We start from the raw sequence: 22,458 nt of genomic DNA, 5'->3' as shown, positions 1-22,458 counted from the left end.
GTGTCAGAGTTTGGAGGTCATCATTAACACATTATATGTGAACAATCTATATATTTACAGAGGTGTAAAGCACACAAAATTGTGCATATATTGTACCAAAATTTAAACTTCAACATACACTCAGTTGCATATATAGCAACAAGATACAATAAAATCTGAACAAAGACAACCAATAAACAGCCAAATTACTATTTACAAATAAGGCAGAAAATGATGATTAAACATCGCCTTATAGAATATCAACAAAGATGACTTTTTTTTCCTTCTTAGGATGACAACCCTCCCTCCCCTCCCAACTTCTTAAATTCTCTTTTCTTGATCTACCCATGGAATAGGTGCTGGTGACAGGATGACACTTTGATCCCTCTGGCTTTGTTCCAATTGGAACAGCAGCTTAGAGTGAATTAACATATCAAATCTTCCATAAAGAGTTTTTTTTTTTTTTTAATTTTCCACTGAGTAAACTGTCACTGATACTGCTTTTACTTTGAATACACAGACTTGACTGTCACAATTGGAAAAAAACAATTAGCAGGTATCATTTGCTAATCACTTGATACTATTTATACCTAAACTGAAAATTGGTCTTTCTAAAGTAACCCTGATCCCAAAGTCTATTAGTATGAGACTTTCTCTAAATTGGTGAAGATGAAGTTGTATTCATCACTAAGGAAAAAGTCCCATACAAATGGACTTTGGGACTGAAGTTACATTAAAATAAGAATCCCTGGAAGAGAAAGGTCTAAGGACATTTTTTTCTTATTCTAATTAAAAAAAATTAAGGAACTCCTATTTCTCTTGTCAAAATAGAGATTTTTCATAGTCTGTTCTGCCAACTTCTTAATGCAACACAACTGCCTTTTGCAATGACCAAATTAGAAATCCATAGATGAAAAAAATAGAATTCATTCTTTTGAAAAGAAAAAAAAAAGACCTTACTGAAACTAAACCAAAGAAACAACAGCAAAAGAAAGTTCTAACTTCTATAAACTGCTATAGTGTAATAACCAGAGGTCCAATCATGGCAAAACCACACATATTCAATGAGGTTTTCTAAAAACATTTTCCCTAATGGAAAAGTTCAACATCTCATGGGGGAAACAGAATAGAACAAAGGGAAATAACTCTGAATTAAGATCTAAGACTCAGTTTCTAAGTGGCATAGCATCATTTCAGATACACTATCTTCATTGTTGGTAAGGCTGTGTTGAAGTTTTACTTAACAGTCATGAGCCATGTGTCATTACAGCTTAGGTAGCTGACCCGCCCCTTGAAGCTCTCCTGGGTTAGGAGGTATGTTACCCTCCTTTCCCAACTTTACTTTAAAAAAATACCCTAAAGGGAGAGCACTCAAGAGAAAAATATCGGATCTGCTTCTCTGGATCTATTTAAAAAAATATTTACACTTTAGACACTGAAGCAATATTACTCAAAGTTCCCCACTTCCCCCCACCCCAAGTATTTATGAACCGTCATATATGAACACTTTGTCTTTAGTTTGTATTGTCTCAGTTGATAACATAAAATATATAGAAATAGGAGAGAGGCATATTTTGCTATAGCTTTGTAATGCTTGACTTGGTTATGAACTGCAAAACTCTGAAACCAAATGACAGTGACTGGGGTGGGCAGAAAGAGAGGAATTGATTTTCAGATGTATGTGATTTCTACTTGAATTTTCAACTTGGCTAAAAAAATCCCGATCTATCTTCATCCTATGTATGGATTAGACTAAGTTCTCTGGGATGGACTTTTTTTTTTAAACTCTCAAAGAGAAAGTGAGCATGACTTTGGTGAGAGGGTGGGGTCCTCTAGGACTATCTCTGCCCACTGGAAAAGCTTAGCTTGTAAAAAAGAACAGTACATCTACAAGGCCACCCACATGCATGGAGAGAGAAGAATTTATGAGAGGTCAATGCTTTTTTTTTCATTTGTCCGTCATAGATTACTGGTGGCAGGTGGTGGGTGGGTGTCAAGGGGGTGAAGTAGGGAGTGGATACTATGCTTTTGGCCAGGATCTTCCAAAACCAAGTTCCTTTGGGAGGAAGTTTGGGCATTGGGGAAATATAATTAGCTTTCTGTTTACTCTTTGTAAAGTGCTTTGGGATCCTTCTCTAAACACAAAACATTTTTCACACATGTCTGATCTCTAAAATCAAAAGGTACTTTTTTTCTTCTCCTTCCCTATTAATGCATTGAATATTAGGCAGAGTAGGGAAGTGAAGGGAACCTTCATCCTTAAGGACTCAGTTCTTCCATGAAATGGATTATTATCATTAAGCCAAATTCATGCTTCTAGAGCCTTTTGACTTATTATTCTCTCTGAAGTTACCTCCCATATCCTTTACATCTATCTTTTTCATACTTAGAAAATGAGCATTTTCATTTTCTTATTAGATTGTGAGCTCCTTGAGGGAAGGCTGTCTTTGGCTTTCTTCTTATCCCTAAAGTTCAATACCTTAGTAACATCAATTTTAATAAATTCTTGAAGACTAATTCTTTTTTTCAGTAGTAAATCAGTATCATGTCAGTAAAGAATGACAAAACTGATAACAGGTGCCTTCCACATTCTCTAGGCTCTCACACAAGTGACAGTGATGGGAAATTGTACTTAGCAATTGGATATTCCTTAGATATTATCTTGAACTGTTTGGCCAAAAAGGCAAGCACCTCTTTGTAAATTGTTATGGAAGTTAAAAGGTGTGAATTTTCCATTTTTCTACAACTATACCATTAGCTCTTGATTATATATGATTAGGGTTCATGTTTGTTTCACTTCTTTTCTTCTAGCCTATGTACTTAGCAAATGCTGGGTAAATAATTCTGGATGGTGTTCCAATGGATGGAAGTTGGGTAATCTTGGCCAAAGCCAACTTAGAACTATGCTGGGAAGGAAGATCAGGACAAGATGTTTTACCTGGAGAAAAATCAGTGTTGTTATTATGAATGGTATATCCAATTAACCTGGGAACTCAAAAATACATTTGTTGTTATAGTCATTGTTTTTGAAAGAGGTTCCAAGAACAAACAAATTTAGGAATCATTTTAGAACTCATTTTACAGATGATAAAACTGAGACCTAGAGAGGGTAAATGATCTATACAGGTAAAATAACTTAAGTAGTATTCTAAAAATTAGGCTTTCTCACTTAAAATCCAATGTCCTTTCTAGAGTTACAGCTGCTTCTCCAAAGTGAGGGATTTGGTGTATGGCCCACAACACTCCACCAGAAAAAAATTCAGTCATTGTCAAGTCCCACTAATTGGAATGAAGGCCAGTATGAATCGGTAGATTCTGAAATAGAGAATATTTTCTAAAGGAGTGAAATACTCCTGCTTTTTTTTCAAGAACAGGTAATAAACCAGGAGTAGGTCTATGAACGCCTAGAAGTAATCTGTAGACTTTAAAAAAATAGATACAGAATAATGATTTATAATTGCCATGTGCACTTTAAAAATGTAAATAGTATCTCTAAAGCACAGAATAAAGCCTTTTAAAAATGATTGAATGGACTTTCATCAATCTTTTAAAAAATACTATCCACATAATTATGAAACCAAGGAATGTCAGATTAGGCAGATTCTTTTTTTTTTATATGTAAGGAAAGCAGGGATGTGATGCAATAGGGGCAGGGAGTTGAGGGACAGTGGTAAGTGTTAAGTAATTTGTGGAGAGTCAAGCAGATAATTAGCAATAGCCACTAATTTGATTGTCAAAGCCATTTTCTCATAGATTGTGTGAAGGTAAATATTAACTCAGTCCTTGGCTAGATTATTACTGATTTTAGATTTGGGCTTCCTGAATTAATAAAACTGTACTTCTTTTACTGTATAATTCTCTCTTGGGCTGGTGTTCTCTGATTTTTCAAAGAAGGATGGAGAAAAAAAAATAGCTTATCATAATTTCTTCTGCCTAGAGAATGTTCTACAAGTAGTTTCTGGTAAGAAACTTGTTTTGGGTTCATATAAGCCTGAAATGTCATTCAGTCAAAAAAAATAACACCAAAACCTACTTTATCATATATTAAAAAAAAAAAAACAACTCACCAATGCCTGTACCCTATTCAAACACTTCACATGAATGTTGACAGCACAATAATTTGTGTGAAAATAACCTGTAGGTTTCAGTGGAATCCAGGTTGAATCTACCTCAAGAAAGTAATATAAGTATCCAGAAAAGATAGCTTAATCTTGGGCTGCAGGAAAGGAAGGTATAATATTGAGAATGAGGGAGGAGTTTGTCTTATTGTCCCATTGCCTCAAGACCCAGCTTGAATCCCATCTTCTGTAGAAATTCTCTTCAAGTCTATGGGACTCCTATGTCTTTCTTAGTGTGAGATTATTTCATGTTTTCTTTATGTATCTTGTATGTAGGTATTTATTTATATGTTATCTCCACCATTAAACTCCTTGAGGACAAAGTTTGTGTTTTTTTTTTTTTTTTCATACCTTCATCATTTAGCAAAATGCCTGGCAAAATTTTAAATAAATGTTTGTTGATTGATTGGCATTATCCTGATTAGGTCACATTGGAATGTTAAAAACTGGGTTCCACATTTTAGAGTGAACATTGACATTCTGGGGAAGGCAAACTATGCTATATAAGAAAGAGCTCAAGAGAACTAGGAATGTTCAGCCTGGACATGAGAAAACTTGTGGGGTTGGGAATAATGAGAGAAGAGTTATTTTTCATAGTTCTATAATGTTGGATAAAGGCAGTATGGTAGGGTGATAGTAGATAGGGGTGGGAGTGGGGTCAGAAGATCTGAGTTGGAATCACTTGGCTCTGCTATTTATCACCTTTGTGACCTTAATCTCTAGGTCTCAATTATAAAATGTATGGATTGGACATTATGATTTCTGGAGATATTTTCAGCTCTAAATATTATGATTCTCTTTAGAGAAGCAGATTTAATTCATTATGGAGAAGAACTTCCTAAAAGCTAGAATTATCCTAAAGTAGAATGAGCTACTTTTCCCCAGCACTGTAGGTCTTCAAAAAAAAAAGATGGATTTCTGGGGCAGATTGCAGAGAGGTTTCTTGTTTATGGGAAGGGCTAGATTAGATGGCTTTTGAGGAGTTTTCCAACTTTAAAATGCTTTAATTCTAAACACATTAATAATATACAACCTTCATAACAGAGATAGAATGTGATCAACTCTCAATTATTCAGATTAATACTTGGGAACTATGGCGTAGATGATTCACAACAATTCCCTTCTTCTCCAAATGATAGTTACATTTCACTGGATTTTTTTTGGTGGGGGGAAGTATGAAGATTTTTAAAACTTGGTTCAGGTTAATATTAAGATGAATTTGCCTTATTTGAGTACACACAGCTACTCTGAGTGTAGAGCATGGGGCACCTGGAACACTTTTAGAGTGAAGCAGAAGGGAGAAGGGAGAAGGGAGATGGATATGGGGGTAGGCATTATAGTTGATCCATTAAGTAAGTCAGTAGTCCTTAGAATGGACTATACCTGCATATTCTAGATGAGTTATATAGTGCTCTAGAAAGAATATGAAAGTAGGCATCAGGAGACCTGGCTTGGAGTTCCAATTCATTTGCTAATTTGCTGTGTAATCCTGGACAAATTGCTTCATGCTTCCAGGTCTTAATTTCGTGATCTGTAAAATGAGGGGTTTGAGCTTGGTGGTATCTAAGTTTTCCACAAACTCTAAAATTCTCTAAAATCTGTACCTTGACAAATAGAAATCACATATTTACATCTTTAGAAGCATGGAAAAATGAAAGTAATGACTTATAACATTATTATCTTTTTGAATTTCACAGAGAAGAATTTGAAGTAGTATGCTATTGTTGATGGGAGGCTAGCCTTATAGTCAGGGAAACCTGAGTTCAAGTCTAGACACTAAAGAATATTGGTTTTGACAAATCATTTAATCTCTCAGTGGCTCAGGTAATTCTTTAAGACTATACCTTATCCAAAAAGTACTGATTAGCATTGGTGGATGGAGTTTCCATATTGAAAATTCCCCATGCTGATTAAATGTGAGATATAATTCCAAAGGGAGGGGGTGAAATACAGATTGAGTTGTGATGGCAGTGTGGTACAATGGAAAGAACTTTGGCTCTCAAGTCAGAGAAAATGGATTCAAATTCCAATCCTGAGACATACTCCATGTGTAGTTTGTGCTTCAGTTTCCTCACCTGTAAAATGGGGGAACTAATAGCACCTACTTCACAGAGTTGTGAGGCTCAAATGAGATGATAGATTTATAGTGTTTTGCAAATGTTTAAATGGGTGAGAAGCAATGTAACATAGTGAGTAGAGAACAGATGTTGGAGCAAGGAAGACTTGGGGTCAAGTCTTGCCTCTGATTCATATTAACTATGTTACTTCACTTTTCAGTACTTGAAGCAACTCTTTAAGTTGCAGAGAGGGAGTTGCCAACCTACATTGGTAGAGGGAGTTTCCTGACTTGGGAGCTCCTTTTACCAATAGAATCTCAGGTCCAGTTCCTATCCTTTTGCAAACCTTAAAGTGCAATATAAATGTTAATTATGATTACTATTTTTCAGCTATCTCCCTAGTCTTGAGATGATTTACAAGCCATTTTCATGTCCAGGCTTTGAGTTGGGGACTTATTGAGTAATCAGAAATGCATTTAGGAATGAGTCATTAGGACACATCTCAGCATGCACAGGGTCTGGAAAGCATCCTGGCCATTGCTCTGGGTTCAGATTGGGCACATGGCACAGAAAGGAGCAAAAACACTATAGTAGTTCCTCTTTCTAGGAAAGATGCAGATTCAAATTGGCTCATTTGGGCCTTAAAAAACACATCTAGATTTGAAAAGATTAATTTAAGCTGTCTGAGACCATCTCCTGAATGAGAATATTCAGAGAACCTTACTCTACTCTGTACCCTGCAGAAAAAGTCTCAGGTTTATTCTTCATCCCTTTTTGAAGTTCTAGCTCCTTCAATGGCTCTTATGGTAGGTATGGGCTGAGGAGTTCAGTGTTTCAGTGAGAAGAGTACTGGCTTTGGAGTGAGATGACCTGGCTTTGCTATTTACTACCTGTGGGATCTTAGGCCTTACTGGGTAATTTTTTTTTTCAGCTAAAAACTGAGGGTTGTGATGAAGTAGACTAACTGACTTCTAAGTTTCCATCCTGCTCTGGATCTGGGATACTGTGATATTACCATTTCCCTCTTTTGTCTCATCTCAATTCACCACAAGATGGAAACCCCCAGGAGCTGGACCTAGAGCATATTCTTGCGCTGATAACCAAAGGGCATCTAGATATTTGAAGCTGCCCCCACAAATAAAGGTATCATCCAACAAACAGAGGCACCATGAGTTTATACTATAGTTGACTCCATGCAGGTATCTATGGGTAGCACTGCCATCTCAACCCCTAGTCCCTCCCTGCAACAAAAGACAGTAGTCAAATTCTGTTCTAAGGACCTGGTAACCATTAACTTTTCTACTTTAAAATTTAAATCTTTTTGAAAAATGGGATGGGGAGATGAAAAAGTAGTGATAGGGGTTGAGATGAGAAAATGGCAATGTTGTGAAAGCATATTAGTGGTGCAGATCCCTAAAGCATGCTACTAAATATTTCTGATACTGGAGAGGTGGTCTGGTCCCCTGGGCTGACCTCCTGCTCCTTGGGCCTTTGTGTATCACCCTGGTCTCCTGGAGGAGAAGCGAGTCCAACCCATGGCGTATCATCATTCACCAGGGCTGTGGGGTATGGTTCCACGTAAATGCGGCGGACCATAGGTCTCATATCCTGGTACTTGGTTTTCTTCTCTTCAGGGAGGCTTGAGGTATGGGGTAAGAGTAGGCCCCGGTGCCTGTCACTGGGGATTCTGATCTGCTTTGCCTCCGTGGTCTCCTGGGACAAGTCTGCAGCCCGGGAGAGGTGCTGAGTGTAGACTCCCTCAGAAAGGGATAGGGACTGTGTTTCACTGTGGATCCGGAGCCAGCGGTGGTGACGGTGACGGCTGAAGTATCCATAGTGCTGGTGTTTGTTCAGCTTCTTCCTCCCTAAGAAGCTTACTGCCTGTTGGGAGCTGCCTGCCATTTTATCAGGGTTCTTAGCCATGAAGCCTGAAAGTGTCAGGTTGTTGAAATACTCAGCACAGGAATGATCAGTATCTGGCTCCAGGGTCTGGCCCTGGGTGTCTCCCCTCAAGGCCATGCAGGGCTTCATATCATGTACCTGTAAAACATCAGGGGCACTGCCACTCATGCCACTCATGGCTTGATGGGAAATGTCATGGGATGACAAGTAGACCAAATCCAGTTCTCGGGGGCTAAGGGCATCGCTGGAATCATAATCACTATCCGTGGGGAGAAATACTTCAGAGCAGCCTTCTTCATCAGAACAAGGCTGGGAATCTGGAAAGAACAGAGACTATCATTAGAAAAGAGTCTTTCAAATGTGAAACCCAGAAATCTGAGCTACACTAGCTTAATCAGAGGGGAAATTATGATAATACTGCAGCAGACAGGCTTCTAAATCTAATTTTGTAAGCACCTGTACAGTCTTCTTCTATATAACAAAAATAAAGTGAGAAAATCAAATGAGAGAAAAATGTTTTTGTTTTAATTTTTATTTGTCTTTCTTGCTATATTTGTAGTCAGTTTCCTAACTCTTATAGCACACTAGCTCTCTAAGATTATGTACTATTAAGCATTTGGCAAGATTCCTGTCTGATGGGGAGAGTTGAAGCTTGCTACTTTTATCCCACCTCTAGTAGCGATCTAAAGGTGATTGGTTGAAAAAGTCCAGAGATTTAGCCAATTCATCTTGTTTCCTATGGTCTTTTTCAACAGACATTGTCACATAGGGAATAGAGATCCAGACTCAGAATTAAGAAGTTAGGTGGCTCAGCAGATAGAATGCTGGTCTTGGAGAGAGGAAGATTCCTCTTCTTAAGTTCAAATTTGGTTTCAAATGCTTATTAGCTGTGTGACCATCGTCCCTAACCCTGTTTTCTTCAGTTTCCTCATCTATGAAATCAGCTGGAGAAAAAGATGGCAAACCATTCCACTATCTTTGCCAAGAAAACCTCAGCTGAAGAGCCGGACATGTCAGAACAAGGACATTTTATTGCAGTAGTTACTGTTATAGTGAACATGTTTTTACTTATCAGAATTATTGTAACTCGAGTATGATTGAAGACCTCCACATCTCTTGCTTCTCAGTGCCCAGTTGTGAACTCTGAAGCAACAAATGAGTACTTTACATAAGGACTTCATGAGCACTTATTAAACATTGACTGTATGCTACGTAATCCTGGAGATACAATATATATTGCCCTTGCCTTCTATGATTTAGTTCTAGAAGATCACTGGTATTTCCAGCAGTGATTAATTATATGTGTTTGGCACGTTAGGGTTTCAAGGTGCTTTCCCTCTTGTAAGAAATGATGAGCATGTTGATTTCAGAAAAACCATGGAAAGATTTGCATGAAATAATGAAGAATTAAATGAGTAGAACCAAGAGAACATTGTATACAGTAACAGTAATAGTGTTCAAAGAATTACTGTGAATTACAGTTAAGATATTCTGAGTATTATAAATATTTGTATCAACTACAAAAGGCTAATGAAGAAAAATGTTGTTTGCCTCTAGAGAAAAAACTGATCAATAGAAATACAGATGTTACAGTTTTACCTCTCTCTCTATATATCTGTCTCTATCTCTCTCAGTATATTTCTATATATGAAATGGTGGCCTTCTCTAGTGGGGTGTGGTCAGGAGGGAGAGACAAAGACTGCTTGGAACTTAAAAATGGAACAAAAAATTAATTAAACTAAAAAAAAAACAACTAAAAGAAATTGCACTTTCCCATATATGACTTCACTTGAGCTCTGTGGTTAGGATTATTATAACAATTTTATGGATGCAAAAACTTAGTTTCAGAGAGATCATCATGCTGTTACAAATATTACATGGGGAGAATGTCATTAGTTATGATCTTTATTAATTTATATAATCAATGGATCATATATTTAGAGCTGAAAGTCAAGTCAACAAGCATTTATCAAGTACTGTGGGCAAGACACTGTGCTAAGCACTGGAGATAAAAAGAAAGGCAAAAACAGTCTTATTTTCAAAGAATTGACAATCTAATAGATGCTAGAAGAAATCTTAGTGACCATTAAGACCAAGTCTACATTTTACAGAAATGGGAAGCTGAGTTTCAGAGAAGTGATCCCATAGCTAATAAGTATCCAAGCTGGGATTTGAATCTTGGTCTTTATGATTCGAAATCTGGTGCCTATCTATTATGTCATATTATCTTCCATTTTGAAGAACAGAAATCAGTACTGGAGAGATTATGTGATGAGTTTGCATAGAATCACAAACATATCAGAAGCAGAAAAAGGACAAGAACCATGTCCCTTGGCACTTAGCGTGGAGTGCTTTCTGTATAGCTCTGCCCAGGGTGGTGAAACGTTCAGTACTAACCCAAACTCCAGAGCTTAGATTTTCTTTTCCACGGCATGACAGCTAGAGTCTAGCATGACTGAAGAACCAGAAAAGAAAGTTGTCAATAATATTCTTGCCACTGTTAATTGGTTCAATATCTTGGTTATTAATTAGCAGAAATAACATGAAAGAAGATGCATTTTCATCTGCTTTGCCATGACACCCTAAGGACCATTGAGATTTCCATCTGATATTTAACTGAAACCTCTTAATATTTCTTCTCCTTCCAGTAAAATGTGAGTTCCTTGAAAACAAAGATTTTCTTGCTTTATTATTTGTAACCCCAGCATTTAACACAGTTCTTGATACATAGTAAGGACTCATACATAGTTTCATTTATTCATTTACTATGCAGATGGCTGAAGAGGAGAAAGTAAGGCTGGTGACCTTGCACAACTCTCCCTAACTCTCAAATCCAATTCACTTGCATTTCATAACGTCACCTTCTGATGTCCAGATTGTCTTCAAGAATGAAGGACAATCAAATAACAAGAATCATTTAGGTTAAGGACCTTCCAAAAGGGAATCTCTGGAGACCAGACAATCAGAGTCCATTGAAACAGAACCAAGATTCTGCTGTGCAAGCCAGAGTGCTTGCTGCCTTGTTACAGTCCTGCATGACTCTTTGCTGACCCTATTTGGGGTTCTCTTGGCAAAGATATTAGAGTGGTATTGCCATTTCCTTCTCCAGCCCATTTTATAGACAAGGAATTGAGGCAAACTGGGTTAAGTGATTTGCTCGAGGTCACATAGTAGCTCATGAAGAGGAGTTTTCCTGATTCCAAGCCCATTGCTCTATCTATTGGACCACCTAACCTGCTATCGGTGGAGTAGCTAAATAATGTTTTCCTCTTGTATATGTTGATAATGAAACCCTAATGAGAATCAAAGGCTCTTCCTAATATTTTTGTTGGAAGATTTAGTAAGTATAATCCCTGAAGAAGGTCAAGCATATTCTTAAAGTCTGGCCACTAAGGCAGAAGTTCCAGAGATTCAGATCACTGTTGAGCCTTCCTCTGTGGGAACATTTACAAAGTATAAGGTATTGAAATGGAAATATAAGGTGTTGAAAGGTGGCTAGACTTCTGGATTTGGTATCAGGAAGACAACCCGGATTTTAATCTGGCCTCAAATAATTACCAGACTAGTTTGTAACTCGGGGCAAGTCAATGTCTCAGCCTGTTTCCTCATTATGGGCATAATGATAGGTGGTATTGTATCTACTTTTATGGCTATGAGGATCATACTAGAAAAAAATGTATGTTCATACATGCATATACTATAGATAATTATATTATACATATATGCATATTATATCTAATATGTATTTTATTTATATCTTTGAAGATTTTAAGGCATTAAGTAAATTTCACATCCTATATGAAACTTTTCTGATCACTCTTCCCCACTTCCCTATTTGCTAGTGTCTCCTCTGGAAATATCCCATATATACATATATACATGTGTATATACATGTGTATATATATATGTGTGTGTGTATATATATATATATATGCATGTGTGTGTGTGACAATGCATGTGTCTTCTGCAAGAAAATATATCTATATCTATGTACACTTGATTCAATCTTCATAGAGGATATGAAAAATCAAATTTTTTGAAGTCAAATCCTATAGAGATCAGAATCCTCCTTTTTCAAGAACCTGATTTCAGAGCTATCCCCAGGGTAGCTTCTGATGGGTCTTTCACAACTGTCTGCTGTCTTTGTAAAGAGCTTCCTCCTCCTTAACCTACAAGAAAATTTCCTTGTCATTGGCATAAGTCCTGATGAATAGCTGAGCTGAGCTAAGGATGAGCAGCATCTCAAACACAGCTCACCTCACCAGTAAGAAAGCAAGAACTGGTGCATCTCTGTCTTTCTATCTTCAAAGTCTAGCATAGTGCCTGAAACAGAGGAAACACTTGAAAGGTTGTTGAATGGACTCAGTAATTTTAATCTAATTCAGTTAAAATTAATAGGTACTTATTCAGAATTTACTAATGTACTTTTGTAGATCCTTAGCACACAAAGACAAACAGAAAAATAGTTTATGCCCTCAAAGTATTTACAATCTATTCCATTGGGGGACATAACAGGTAAGTAAATAAATGTATACCTTATGATTTGAAGAAAAGGAAGAGAGGACTAAATAGCTTTTGTTTTAGGAAAGGCTTCCTATTTAGGGCCAATTGGGTCAAGGAGCTAATGTAAATAAAATTTTAAAGTCCCCCAAAATTCTTCCCTTTCTTAGCAATCTCATGGTGAATTTGATTTGTGACCTTGAACAAATTATTTAATTTCCCTAAGCCTATTTCTTCCTCTATATAATGAAGAGTTTCAATTAGATGCTCTCTAAGGTTTTCCAATTCTGTCCATCTAAGGTTCTAAGCAGCAGGTGACTTTGTACCCTTCTGGTATGGGAATGCTTTGGAAAGCCTCAGACCAATACCCTTACTAGAGAAGGGACAACAGCTATTTGCCAAAGACCCTGTTTGTTCTGTACCCACTTGGACTTTTATGATTTTAGTTAGTAGATACTTAGGAGACATCTGTTTCCTAGCAAGTGACACAAAACCTTTGTACCCATTTACCCCAGACAGAAGAATTTGGAGCAAATAATAAGAAAGTTGGAAAAAATATACAGATTGAAGTTATTGTTTCTTACCACTCACTGCCTTTCTCCTCTGAGTCTCTGGGGATGGGGATGGGGAAGGAAGACAATCTATCGGTGACGATGTTGAATTGACCTTCTTTTCATTCTGCTCATTGAAGGGGTCGATTAGTTTCGTGATGGGCAAACCAGTGCCTGGTTGTTTGTATCTTGCATACTGGAGGGCATCTGTGATCCATCTCATTTCACGCCAAATTTCATCTATTTGCTTTGGAACAAAATCGTGGAAGATGCTGAGTTATCAAGTGGATTCCAAAAAAAGTTGTGTTTTTGTCTTTAATTCAAAATTGTGAATTTCCAAAAGTATTGGTTCTGAACTCATGTTAAATATACAGAGAATCAGTTAACTAAGGCAGAAAGTTCCACTTATTTTTTGACCTTTTGGCAATTAAATGACAGGGATTAATGTCTTTGCCTTTTTGATGATTAGTTGTATCCTTTAACAAGTAATCCCACCCTCTCTAGGCCTCAGTCTCCTGAGCTCTAGAATAATCAAATTTAACTAAAGTATCACCAAAGATATTCCCAATTTTTTTTGAAGTCTTTGAGAGTAGGGACTAATTTTTTTTGCCTTTCTTTGTATCCTCAGTGCTTAGTACAATGCCTGGCACACAATAGGCCTTTAATAAAGTCTTGCTAACATGACTTAACTTGATGATCTATGATTCTATTTTCTAAATCTTGTATTTAAAGCAGTTGGTTATATTGGACTTTCTGAGAGCCAAGATGGAAGTGATGTTAGATTAATGTCTCTTTATCTTTAGTTTATGCTTGGATACTTATGGGTATGAGAACAAAAAAACAAAAACAAAAACAAAAACAAAAACAAAAAACGATATGATCACAGGTATGGAGTTGGAAGTGAATTTAGCAATTATCTAATTCAGGGTTCCTTAGTTTTTGTGTGTCATAGACCTCCTTTGAAACTCTGATGAAATCTATGAATCTCTTCTCAAAATAATGTTTTTAAACATATAAAATAAAATATATAGGATCACAAATATAGGATACTAAAATATAATTGACAAGTTATTCTTTTAACAGTTTATAGACTCCAGGTTAGGAACTGCTTATAGTCCATTTTAAAAAGGAAAAAACTGAAGCCCAAGAATGCTAATTACTTGTTCAAGATCTCACAGATCACCAATATGAGAGAAGGAATTGGAATTCAGGATCTCTGACACCAGATTCAGCTCTCAAGATTTGAAGGTAAAGAAATATGAAATGTTACATTTTAGTTTCATAAACTTCATAGGGTTTCAAAATTCTTTTATGCATCCACCCTTAACAAACATTCAGAATGTTGGGGGCAGTGTGGTGGAAAGAACCCCAGCTTTGGATCCAGGTTACCAAGGTGGAATTCCTGTTTTGACTCTTACCACTTAGGCAACTCACTAAGCCTCTGACTCAGTTTTCTTATCAGTTAAAACAGTGACATGGACTAGTTCTTTTCTTAGGTCCTATTCACCAGCAAATGTATCATCCACAGACATAAAGACTTTCCTCTACTGCTTCGAGGAAACATTAAACATTGGTGGTGTAAAACCTAAGTTGATTAAGTACTAAAGGAAATCAGAGAATTAGCAATTTCTGTTGGAGGTGGTGTTCCATAAGGATAGACCCAGGAAACCAAGAGAATCTGAAGCCCTGTTCACTTCCCCTTCCCATCTCCTAAGAAGAATAGAAGTTCTTTGAGGATAGGGACTTTTTCATTTATATTGTTGTACTTCTGGCAACTAACATAATGCCTTGTATACAGTATATACTTAGTAAATGCATTGATTAAATAATTGTTGAATTGAACATTTCTATATTTGATTTCTAGTACAAAATTTTGGAGTGGAGCTATATGATTTTTTGGTTTGCTAAATTTTACAATATCCCAACATTGGGTAGATCTATCTTCAAGGTTCAGTTTGGTAGTCTCATACCAGAAATGGCATTGGATCCTTTCTTCTTGGGGGTAGATAATATCAATTTTTCAGCTGCAGGAACTTTAGAGAGGTAGGCACAGGGAAGTAGGTCAAGGGAGATTATGTAGGGACTCATGCAAGTCCTTCTTGGGTCTTAACTTGTCTTCTCTGTAAAATGGGAAGAATGCACTAGATAAGATGTTCTTGAACTTTTTTGGTGTGTGTGTGTGTGTGTGTGTGTGTGTGTGTTTCTGATGAACCTTTGGCAATCTAGTGAAGCCTTTGGGTGCTTTCTCAGAAGAAATAAAATATATAGGACTGTGAAGGAAACCAATGATAATGAAATCTCTCTCTCTCTCTCTCTCTCTCTCTCTCTCTCTCTCTCTCTCTCTCTCTCTCTCTCTCTCTCTCTCTCTTTCTTTCTAAAAAACCAAGGTTAGGGACTCCAGACTCAATGAGCTCAAATACCTTTCTAAGCTAGACATTTATGGTCCTAAGGTTGACTTTAATGGGACTTAGCTAAGTAGTTTTTAAAGATGCCTAATTTTCACCCATTTTGCCTTCTACTGTTGATCTAAAGGTAACTGACAGCATAATCCTTTCTGGTCTTAAAGGTTCAAATTCAACTGCTTAAAGACTTGCTGACACATTAAAAAAAAAACAACAGCTGAAAAAAAAAATTAACCTGTAAGCTTCATGGATCTGTTTGATACAATGCTCAGTACCTATTTCTTTTCGCCCTGCCTGAAAAAAAAATCAGTTTTCAACTTATAAATTAATGCTTTCCCCCTACATTCCCACTACTGTACATAGGTGAGATATTTTTATTAAAACATAAGGGTGATCAGCTTTCTTACAACTTGGTTACAAGGTGCCCATGGGGATGATAGATTGGTCATATTAAATGAGCTATGTTTCTAATACAGCTTAGGAGCATTTGAAGCATTACAGTATATAAATTATATCCTAATTGCCATTTCAGCTTCAGCAGCTCCGGAATATGCCAAACTCAAGGCCTTGACAATTTCTACTCTGGGTGGACTATTTGGAGAGTGCAGACCTTATCTGTGATTTTTTTATCCTGCCCCCACTCCCCTTCTTTCTGGCTGAGCCTATTGGCTTCTCTTCATAACCTTATTTACATAGACTTCTTTGCTCTTTACAATGTTTAGTTTGTGTAGTGACTTCAACACTGTCTTAGATCTGGAATCATACAAATGCTCTGGTGGCTTGTGGTCACCTCTGAAGGTTGCAATATGTGGTGGGCTGAGATGTGGGCACCAATAGGTGAGTGTCTGCAGCTGGTTTTCATTTAGAGAGGGGCAAAAAAAAATACGAGTGAAGGAAAGGCCTGATTGATCAAAATAATCTTAACCCAATACTCAATGTTTCTTTCTGGGGAGAAAAAGGAGAGATTTAGGGCCAAAATCATTCTACACCAACAAGCATGGGAGGACTCTCCAGAGCTTGGGAAATCTGGGAGAGAGTCTGAGTTCTTTTTTGGCTGGAAAGGATGCTTTTTTTTTTTTTTTTTTAACCCTTTGGGAACTAGCTTTTTTCCCAAGGTATTTAAGTCATTTCATCCTGGCTGATTGGAGGAAGGGTACTCTGGTGAGGAAATGGAATGGGATAGGATTGGATGTTTTGAATTCCCTACAAGGTGAAAATGCAATAGGTTGGAACTCATAGAAATTCCCAATCTGTTGTGCCTTCTGACAGTTGCCTGACTTGATTGACTTGATTGTGAGAAGAGTGAAGTGATATAAAGAAACATGTGGTGGGGAAACTAAAATGGAAATGACAGAAAGACCAGTGTAAGGGGCATACTGGAAAGCAGGAACAGAGCCAGAATACTAATTTGGGATCCAGACAAGTAGAAGAAGGTTCATCTGAATTAAAAAAACATATTGGTTTGTAGATGAATCAATAGAGAGCTGGACATGGATATGGAATCAGATAGACCTGAGTTTGATTCTCAGATAATTTGTTGGATTTTCAATTTTTCACAATTCACTTAATCTCTCTCAATGTTAATTTCTTTATTTATAAACTAAAGATGGTGATAACATTCATGTCTTAGGCTTTTCATGAATAAATGAGAAAACCCCCTTGGCATACTTTAAAATACTATATAGTTAGATATCTTTATGGGTGGTGTGACCTATGTAAAATGGGAAGAGAGTCTAGAATAGTCAGTGAGGCACTAACCTAAACATATTTAGAACCATTTTGAAAGAATGGAAAAAAAGGGGAAAGAGACCTTAAAGACTCTTAACTTTTAATTCAATTTGGCAAATGTTACTCCTATGAGGGATGGGGATGTTATACAATATATACACAGAAAAGTAAAAAATAATTTCAGAAGGGGGATAGTACTAATGATGGGAGATTAGTAAGAGGTGGCATTAGAGCTAGCCTTTGAAGGAAGCTAGGATTTCCAAAAAGTAAGGGTGAGAAGGGAGTTTATGCTATGCATGGGGGAGAGCCTGTGAAAATACATGGGGATAACATGAGACTAATTTGATGAAATGTAGAATTGTGAAGAGGACTGATATGAAATAAGCCTGGAAAGGTATATTAAGATCAGATTGTGTGAGATCTTAAATGTTAAACAGAGGATTTTTATATTTTAATATAAAGGTAATACAGAGCTACTGAAGATTCTTGAGAAAGGGAGTGACATGATCAGATTTGTACTCTAGGAAGATGGTGGAGGACGATTTGCAGAGGGAAGAGATTAGAAACTATAAGACCATTTGTAGGTTACTGTAGCAGTCTTGGCTAGAGAAGATGGTATGAACTAGGGTAACTGTGTCAGTGGTGACAACACATTCAAATGCTGGTGAGAAGAAGATTTGATAAGATTTGACAATTGTTTAGATAATAGGGGTTAAAGAGACTGAAGTGTTAAGGATAGTTCCAATGTTGTGAATGTGGGTGACTTAAAGAATGACTGAAAAAGGTCACTTTTGGTTGTTTAAATTACCCACAGGACATTTATTAGTGATGTCCAGTAAGTAATTGTAATTAAAGTCCAGCATAGAGATTTGGGCTGAAAATTTAGATTTGGGAGTTATCCCTCATAGAAATATTAACAATCTATTGAAACTCTCAAGATCATCTAGATCCCAAAGGTAGAAGGAAATGGGAGGACCCAGGATAGAATCTTGAGATATTATTTCTTTTAAGGACCAGGAAAAAGGTGAAGATTCTGCAAAGGAATATGGGAAGGACTGGTCAGACAAGTAGAAGGAAGACCAGGAAAGATTTGGAAGGAGAGAGGGAAAGAGAAAAAGAAAGAGACAGAGACAGAGAGACAGGGACAAAGACAAAAAGACACACACACACACACACACACACACACACACACACACACAGAGCCTAGAGCCAGAGTCAGACAAAAAGACAGAGATAGAGAGACATACAGAGACAGAGATACATATAAAAGAGAAAGAAACACACACACACACACACGCACACACACACAGAAAGAGAGAGAGAAAAACAAAGGAGATGGGGAGGGAGGAAAAGAGAGAAAGACACTGAGAGATAGAAAGACAGAGAGAATCAAAGGGACAAATTGTTAGAGGAGCTAGAAAGGAATGAGAGCAAAGAGCTAAATAAAAGGACTGAACTTGATAAAGAAATAGGGCCATCTCTTGGTCACAATGCAGCAAAGAATGAAAAAACAAGGGATGTTTGACAAAAGATATTTCTTTTGAAAAGATTTGTTCAAAGTATACTTTTCATTTCTCTTTCAGGAAGTCTAGGATGTCCCGTTGTTATAATTCTACTATCTTGCTTCTTATTATTGGGGATAAAGCTGTGGACCAGCCTACTATAGTCTTTTCTTGCTGCATAATTCTCCTATTCCATTCTTAGATAATTATCTTTCCTTTCCTGGGAGTAAAAGAAAAGAATCTATCCTTCCTTCCTTCTTCCCTCCCCTCTCCCTTCCCCCCTTGTAAGGAGAAGGAAATAAACATTTATATAGCATTTATTATTTACCAGACACTGTGCTAAGCACTTTACAAATATTATTTCATTTGCTCTTCACAACAATCCTGAGAGATAGGTATTGTTATTAGCCCTATTTTACAATTCAGGAGGCTGGGGAAGTATCAAGTGATTAATTGGTGACTTGCAAAAGGTCATGTAGCTAGTAAGGTCTGAGATAATTTGAACTCAGGCTTCCTGGATGCCAAGTCCAGTGCTTTATCTACTACACCCTAACTGCCTTTAATAAAGCATTTAGCATAGTTAGAAGTTCATAGTAGGTCCTTAATAAATGCTTTTTTTCTTTCCTTTCTCTAGTGACTTATCTGCAGAGCTTAATGACAAAGCTGGGATTAGAAGGAAGGTGTTTTAACTGAGTTTAGTGCTCTTTCCATGAGGTCCTGTATGCATGTTCACTGCTTGTATTTTATCATATGACAGTAACTTTTAGGACAGCAAGAACCAAGTTCCAGAACTATGGAAATTCCCTGATTCTTTAGCCAAATTGAACATTTCCTGGCTAAGGCTGACACTGTCCTCAGGTCTACAATTTCTGAAAAGGGATCCTGTGTCCCATTGGCTAAGAGTAGGGCTCTTCTACTTACTTTTGTCTTGTTTGTTTTTACTTTGAGAAGTCACCATTGCCTATGGCTTTGGTAGAATGGGCTCTCTGTGGAATTCTGACTAAGCTGTAGTTTTTCAAGGAAACTGATAGGAATCTCTTGTTTTTGTTTTTGTTCTACCTTGGGCATTGTGCTTCCTCAAATGGAATAGGAAATACAAAGAAAGTACATATATGTTCTTTGAATATATAAGCAATATATGAATTTTTTTCCTCCAAGGATATAATACCTCTGTTCAATTCAACATTTATTTATCAGGCACTTTCTGAGTAGAGGAAGTTAAGTACTGGGATTATGTGAACACAAGAAGGATAAATGATCTTTTTCAACCTGGGGAGCTCCCATCATTGAAGCAGATGCAACAAGTTTATGACTTGGTAGGTGAGTCACAGGAATTGCTTGAGACACATAAATGTTAAGTGATCTTGCTAGTATTGTTACCCAGGTAGTAAGAATCAGAACAAGACTTGAACTCAAGTCTTCTATTGCTAAGCCCAGCACTCTATTTACTGAGTCATTCTGCATCAATTGGCACTTGAGATAAAATGATTAACATACCCATAGGCATAGGTATAGCTCCTTTCCTTAATAAATTTGTAGTCCAGTGAGGGGTAGGGGTGAAGAGACAATAAGGACAATAGAAAATTATTAAATTCTCAAGAGAGGTTCAATTGAAAGGGATGAGAAGTCTGGGGGAGAAGGATAGATATATTTAGAATCAGAAGGATCACTTAGTCTCCTTCCCTCCCCCCTCAACTGATGAGGAAATAGCAATTCAAGAGATGGTGAATTGTCCAAGGGTTACTCAGGTAGTTACTGGCATAGTCTTTGGGACGCTAGATTCAATCCTCCTTCCACCCCATCATCCAGCTACCCCCATTTTTCTAGTTGTGGAAGGAATCTATTGGGATGTAATTTGGATTCATATCTCCCATCGCTTCCTTTACCTTGACAGGATCCCACAGTTACCTGAACGTAATCTAAGACTTGCTGGTGTCTTTGCTTGGCTGCTGCCACTTCGCTGTCTGAGATTGCTTCCCTCAGGATTGCTGGGTGTTCAGAGAATCCAGCTCCGCGACAGCAGAAAGGCGGCAATACAGACTAATAAATTTCTCCCTGTAGCTACAAAAATGAACTGGAAAATGGACAAGCAAAACAAAACATGTTAAAATCTAGTATCAAAATAGAGAAATTCATACCTTGGAGAAAACAAGTTGAGTGAAAACATGATTTATTAATCCGATCAGTGGAAAATATTAAGCCATAAATAAATTATAAATGTGCTCTTAAGGGGCCAGTTGTCTGGGTTTAGTCAGACAGTTTTTCCTTTTAAGGTTTTTTACCCAACTTTGGTAAGACACAGGGAAATGGTATGGGATAAAGCCAGAGTTTATGTGGACTTTCCCCTCATGAATGAAATTTGATTTATATATGTGTGTGTGTGTGTGTGGTGCATGTATGTATATACACACATATATATGTCTATATATGTACATATACATTTGTCTATCTATCTGTCTCTGCCTTTCTGTTTATATCTCTATCTGTTTATTTGGCTATCTTTATCTGTTTGTCTGCCTATATTTTTTATTTGATGGAAGGATTTGGTCTTGTTATTTCATTGATGTAGAAAACTCCTGGTGAGGAAATAATAGCAATAACCAACATTTATATAGTACTTCTTATATGCCAGGTACTGTGCTAAGAGCTTTATAATTATCTCTTTTGATCCTTGCAAAAACCCTGGGGGAAATGTGCTAATACTATCTCCATCTCATAGATAAGAAAACAAGAAAACTGGGTTAAATGACTAGTTCAGGTTTTCACAGTTATCCTGAGGCCAAATTTGAACTCTTGTCTTCCAGACTTAGATTAAGCTCTCCATCCACTGAACCATTAGGGCGGCCTACAGGAATATCACCCTATCAATGCAAATCAGAAAATGTTCTGCAAACTACAATTTTCAAGTTGCCTAAATTTCTTGCCTGTGGTCACAAAACCAGCAGCTCTTCCTGACTCCAAGTCCTGCTCTTTTTCCACTATGCCATGCTGCCTCAGACATACATTTCCTTTTTCTATCTCTTGTTCCATTTCCATCTTCATATTCCTCTCCATTCCTCTCCTCATCCTCTCTCTCTCTCTCAAAATAAAAGGCACAACTGAAAATCAGAAACCTGGGTTTGATTTTTGAGTTTGACTTTCACTAAGTGTCAAAATTTTAGCCAACACTTGAAACACTGAAACAAAAGTATGGGAGGTTATTCTTCTGCATTCCCTATAGCCTATCTTTAAAATCCTGAATCTCTCTGTGTGCCTTTGTCTATCTCTCTCTCTCTTGCTGTCTGTGTCTCTTTATCTCTGACTTTGTGTGTTTATGTGTTTCTGAGTGTCTGTCTCTCTGTCTGTCTCTGAAATCCTGAATCTTTCGGTTTGTTTCTCTTTCTCTTTTTATGTGTCTCTGTCTGCCTCTCCCTTGCTGTCTGTGTCTGTCTCTTTATCTCTGTCTTTGTCTGTTTCTGTGTCTCTGACTGTAGGTCTCTCTGTCTCTGTCTCTCTTTGAAATCCTAAATCTTTGTCTCTCTCTCCCTTGCTGTCTGTGTCTGTCCTTTTTGCCTAACTCTGTTTTTGTCTCTCTCTCTCTCTCTCTCTCTCTCTCTCTCTCTCTCTCTCTCTCTCTCTCTCTCTCTCTCTCACTCTCTCTCTCTCTCTCTCTCTCTCTCTCTCTCTGTAGCCTATCAAGACTGGAACTGGTTTTTCTTTCAGCCTCTACACTGCCCTGC

General features: G+C 37.3%; 1 protein-coding gene across 1 annotated transcript in view; it reads right to left on the bottom strand.

Annotated features, from left to right (window-relative positions):
- Positions 1 to 295: 295 nt before the first annotated feature.
- The window catches only part of ANKFN1 (ankyrin repeat and fibronectin type III domain containing 1), a 555,599-nt gene continuing 533,436 nt past the window's right edge, over positions 296 to 22,458 (bottom strand). Inside the window, 4 exon segments of the mRNA XM_074261847.1 lie at positions 296 to 8,373; positions 13,141 to 13,354; positions 20,648 to 20,724; positions 20,727 to 20,813. Coding sequence (XP_074117948.1) covers positions 7,568 to 8,373; positions 13,141 to 13,354; positions 20,648 to 20,724; positions 20,727 to 20,813 — 1,184 coding nt within the window. The 3' untranslated portion in view covers positions 296 to 7,567.

Source organism: Sminthopsis crassicaudata, chromosome 4 (genome assembly GCF_048593235.1).
Source record: "Sminthopsis crassicaudata isolate SCR6 chromosome 4, ASM4859323v1, whole genome shotgun sequence".
Classification (NCBI taxonomy): Eukaryota; Metazoa; Chordata; class Mammalia; order Dasyuromorphia; family Dasyuridae; genus Sminthopsis; species Sminthopsis crassicaudata.
Note: the sequence above shows the minus strand (reverse complement) of the source record. Positions and strands in the feature narration are given on the sequence as shown.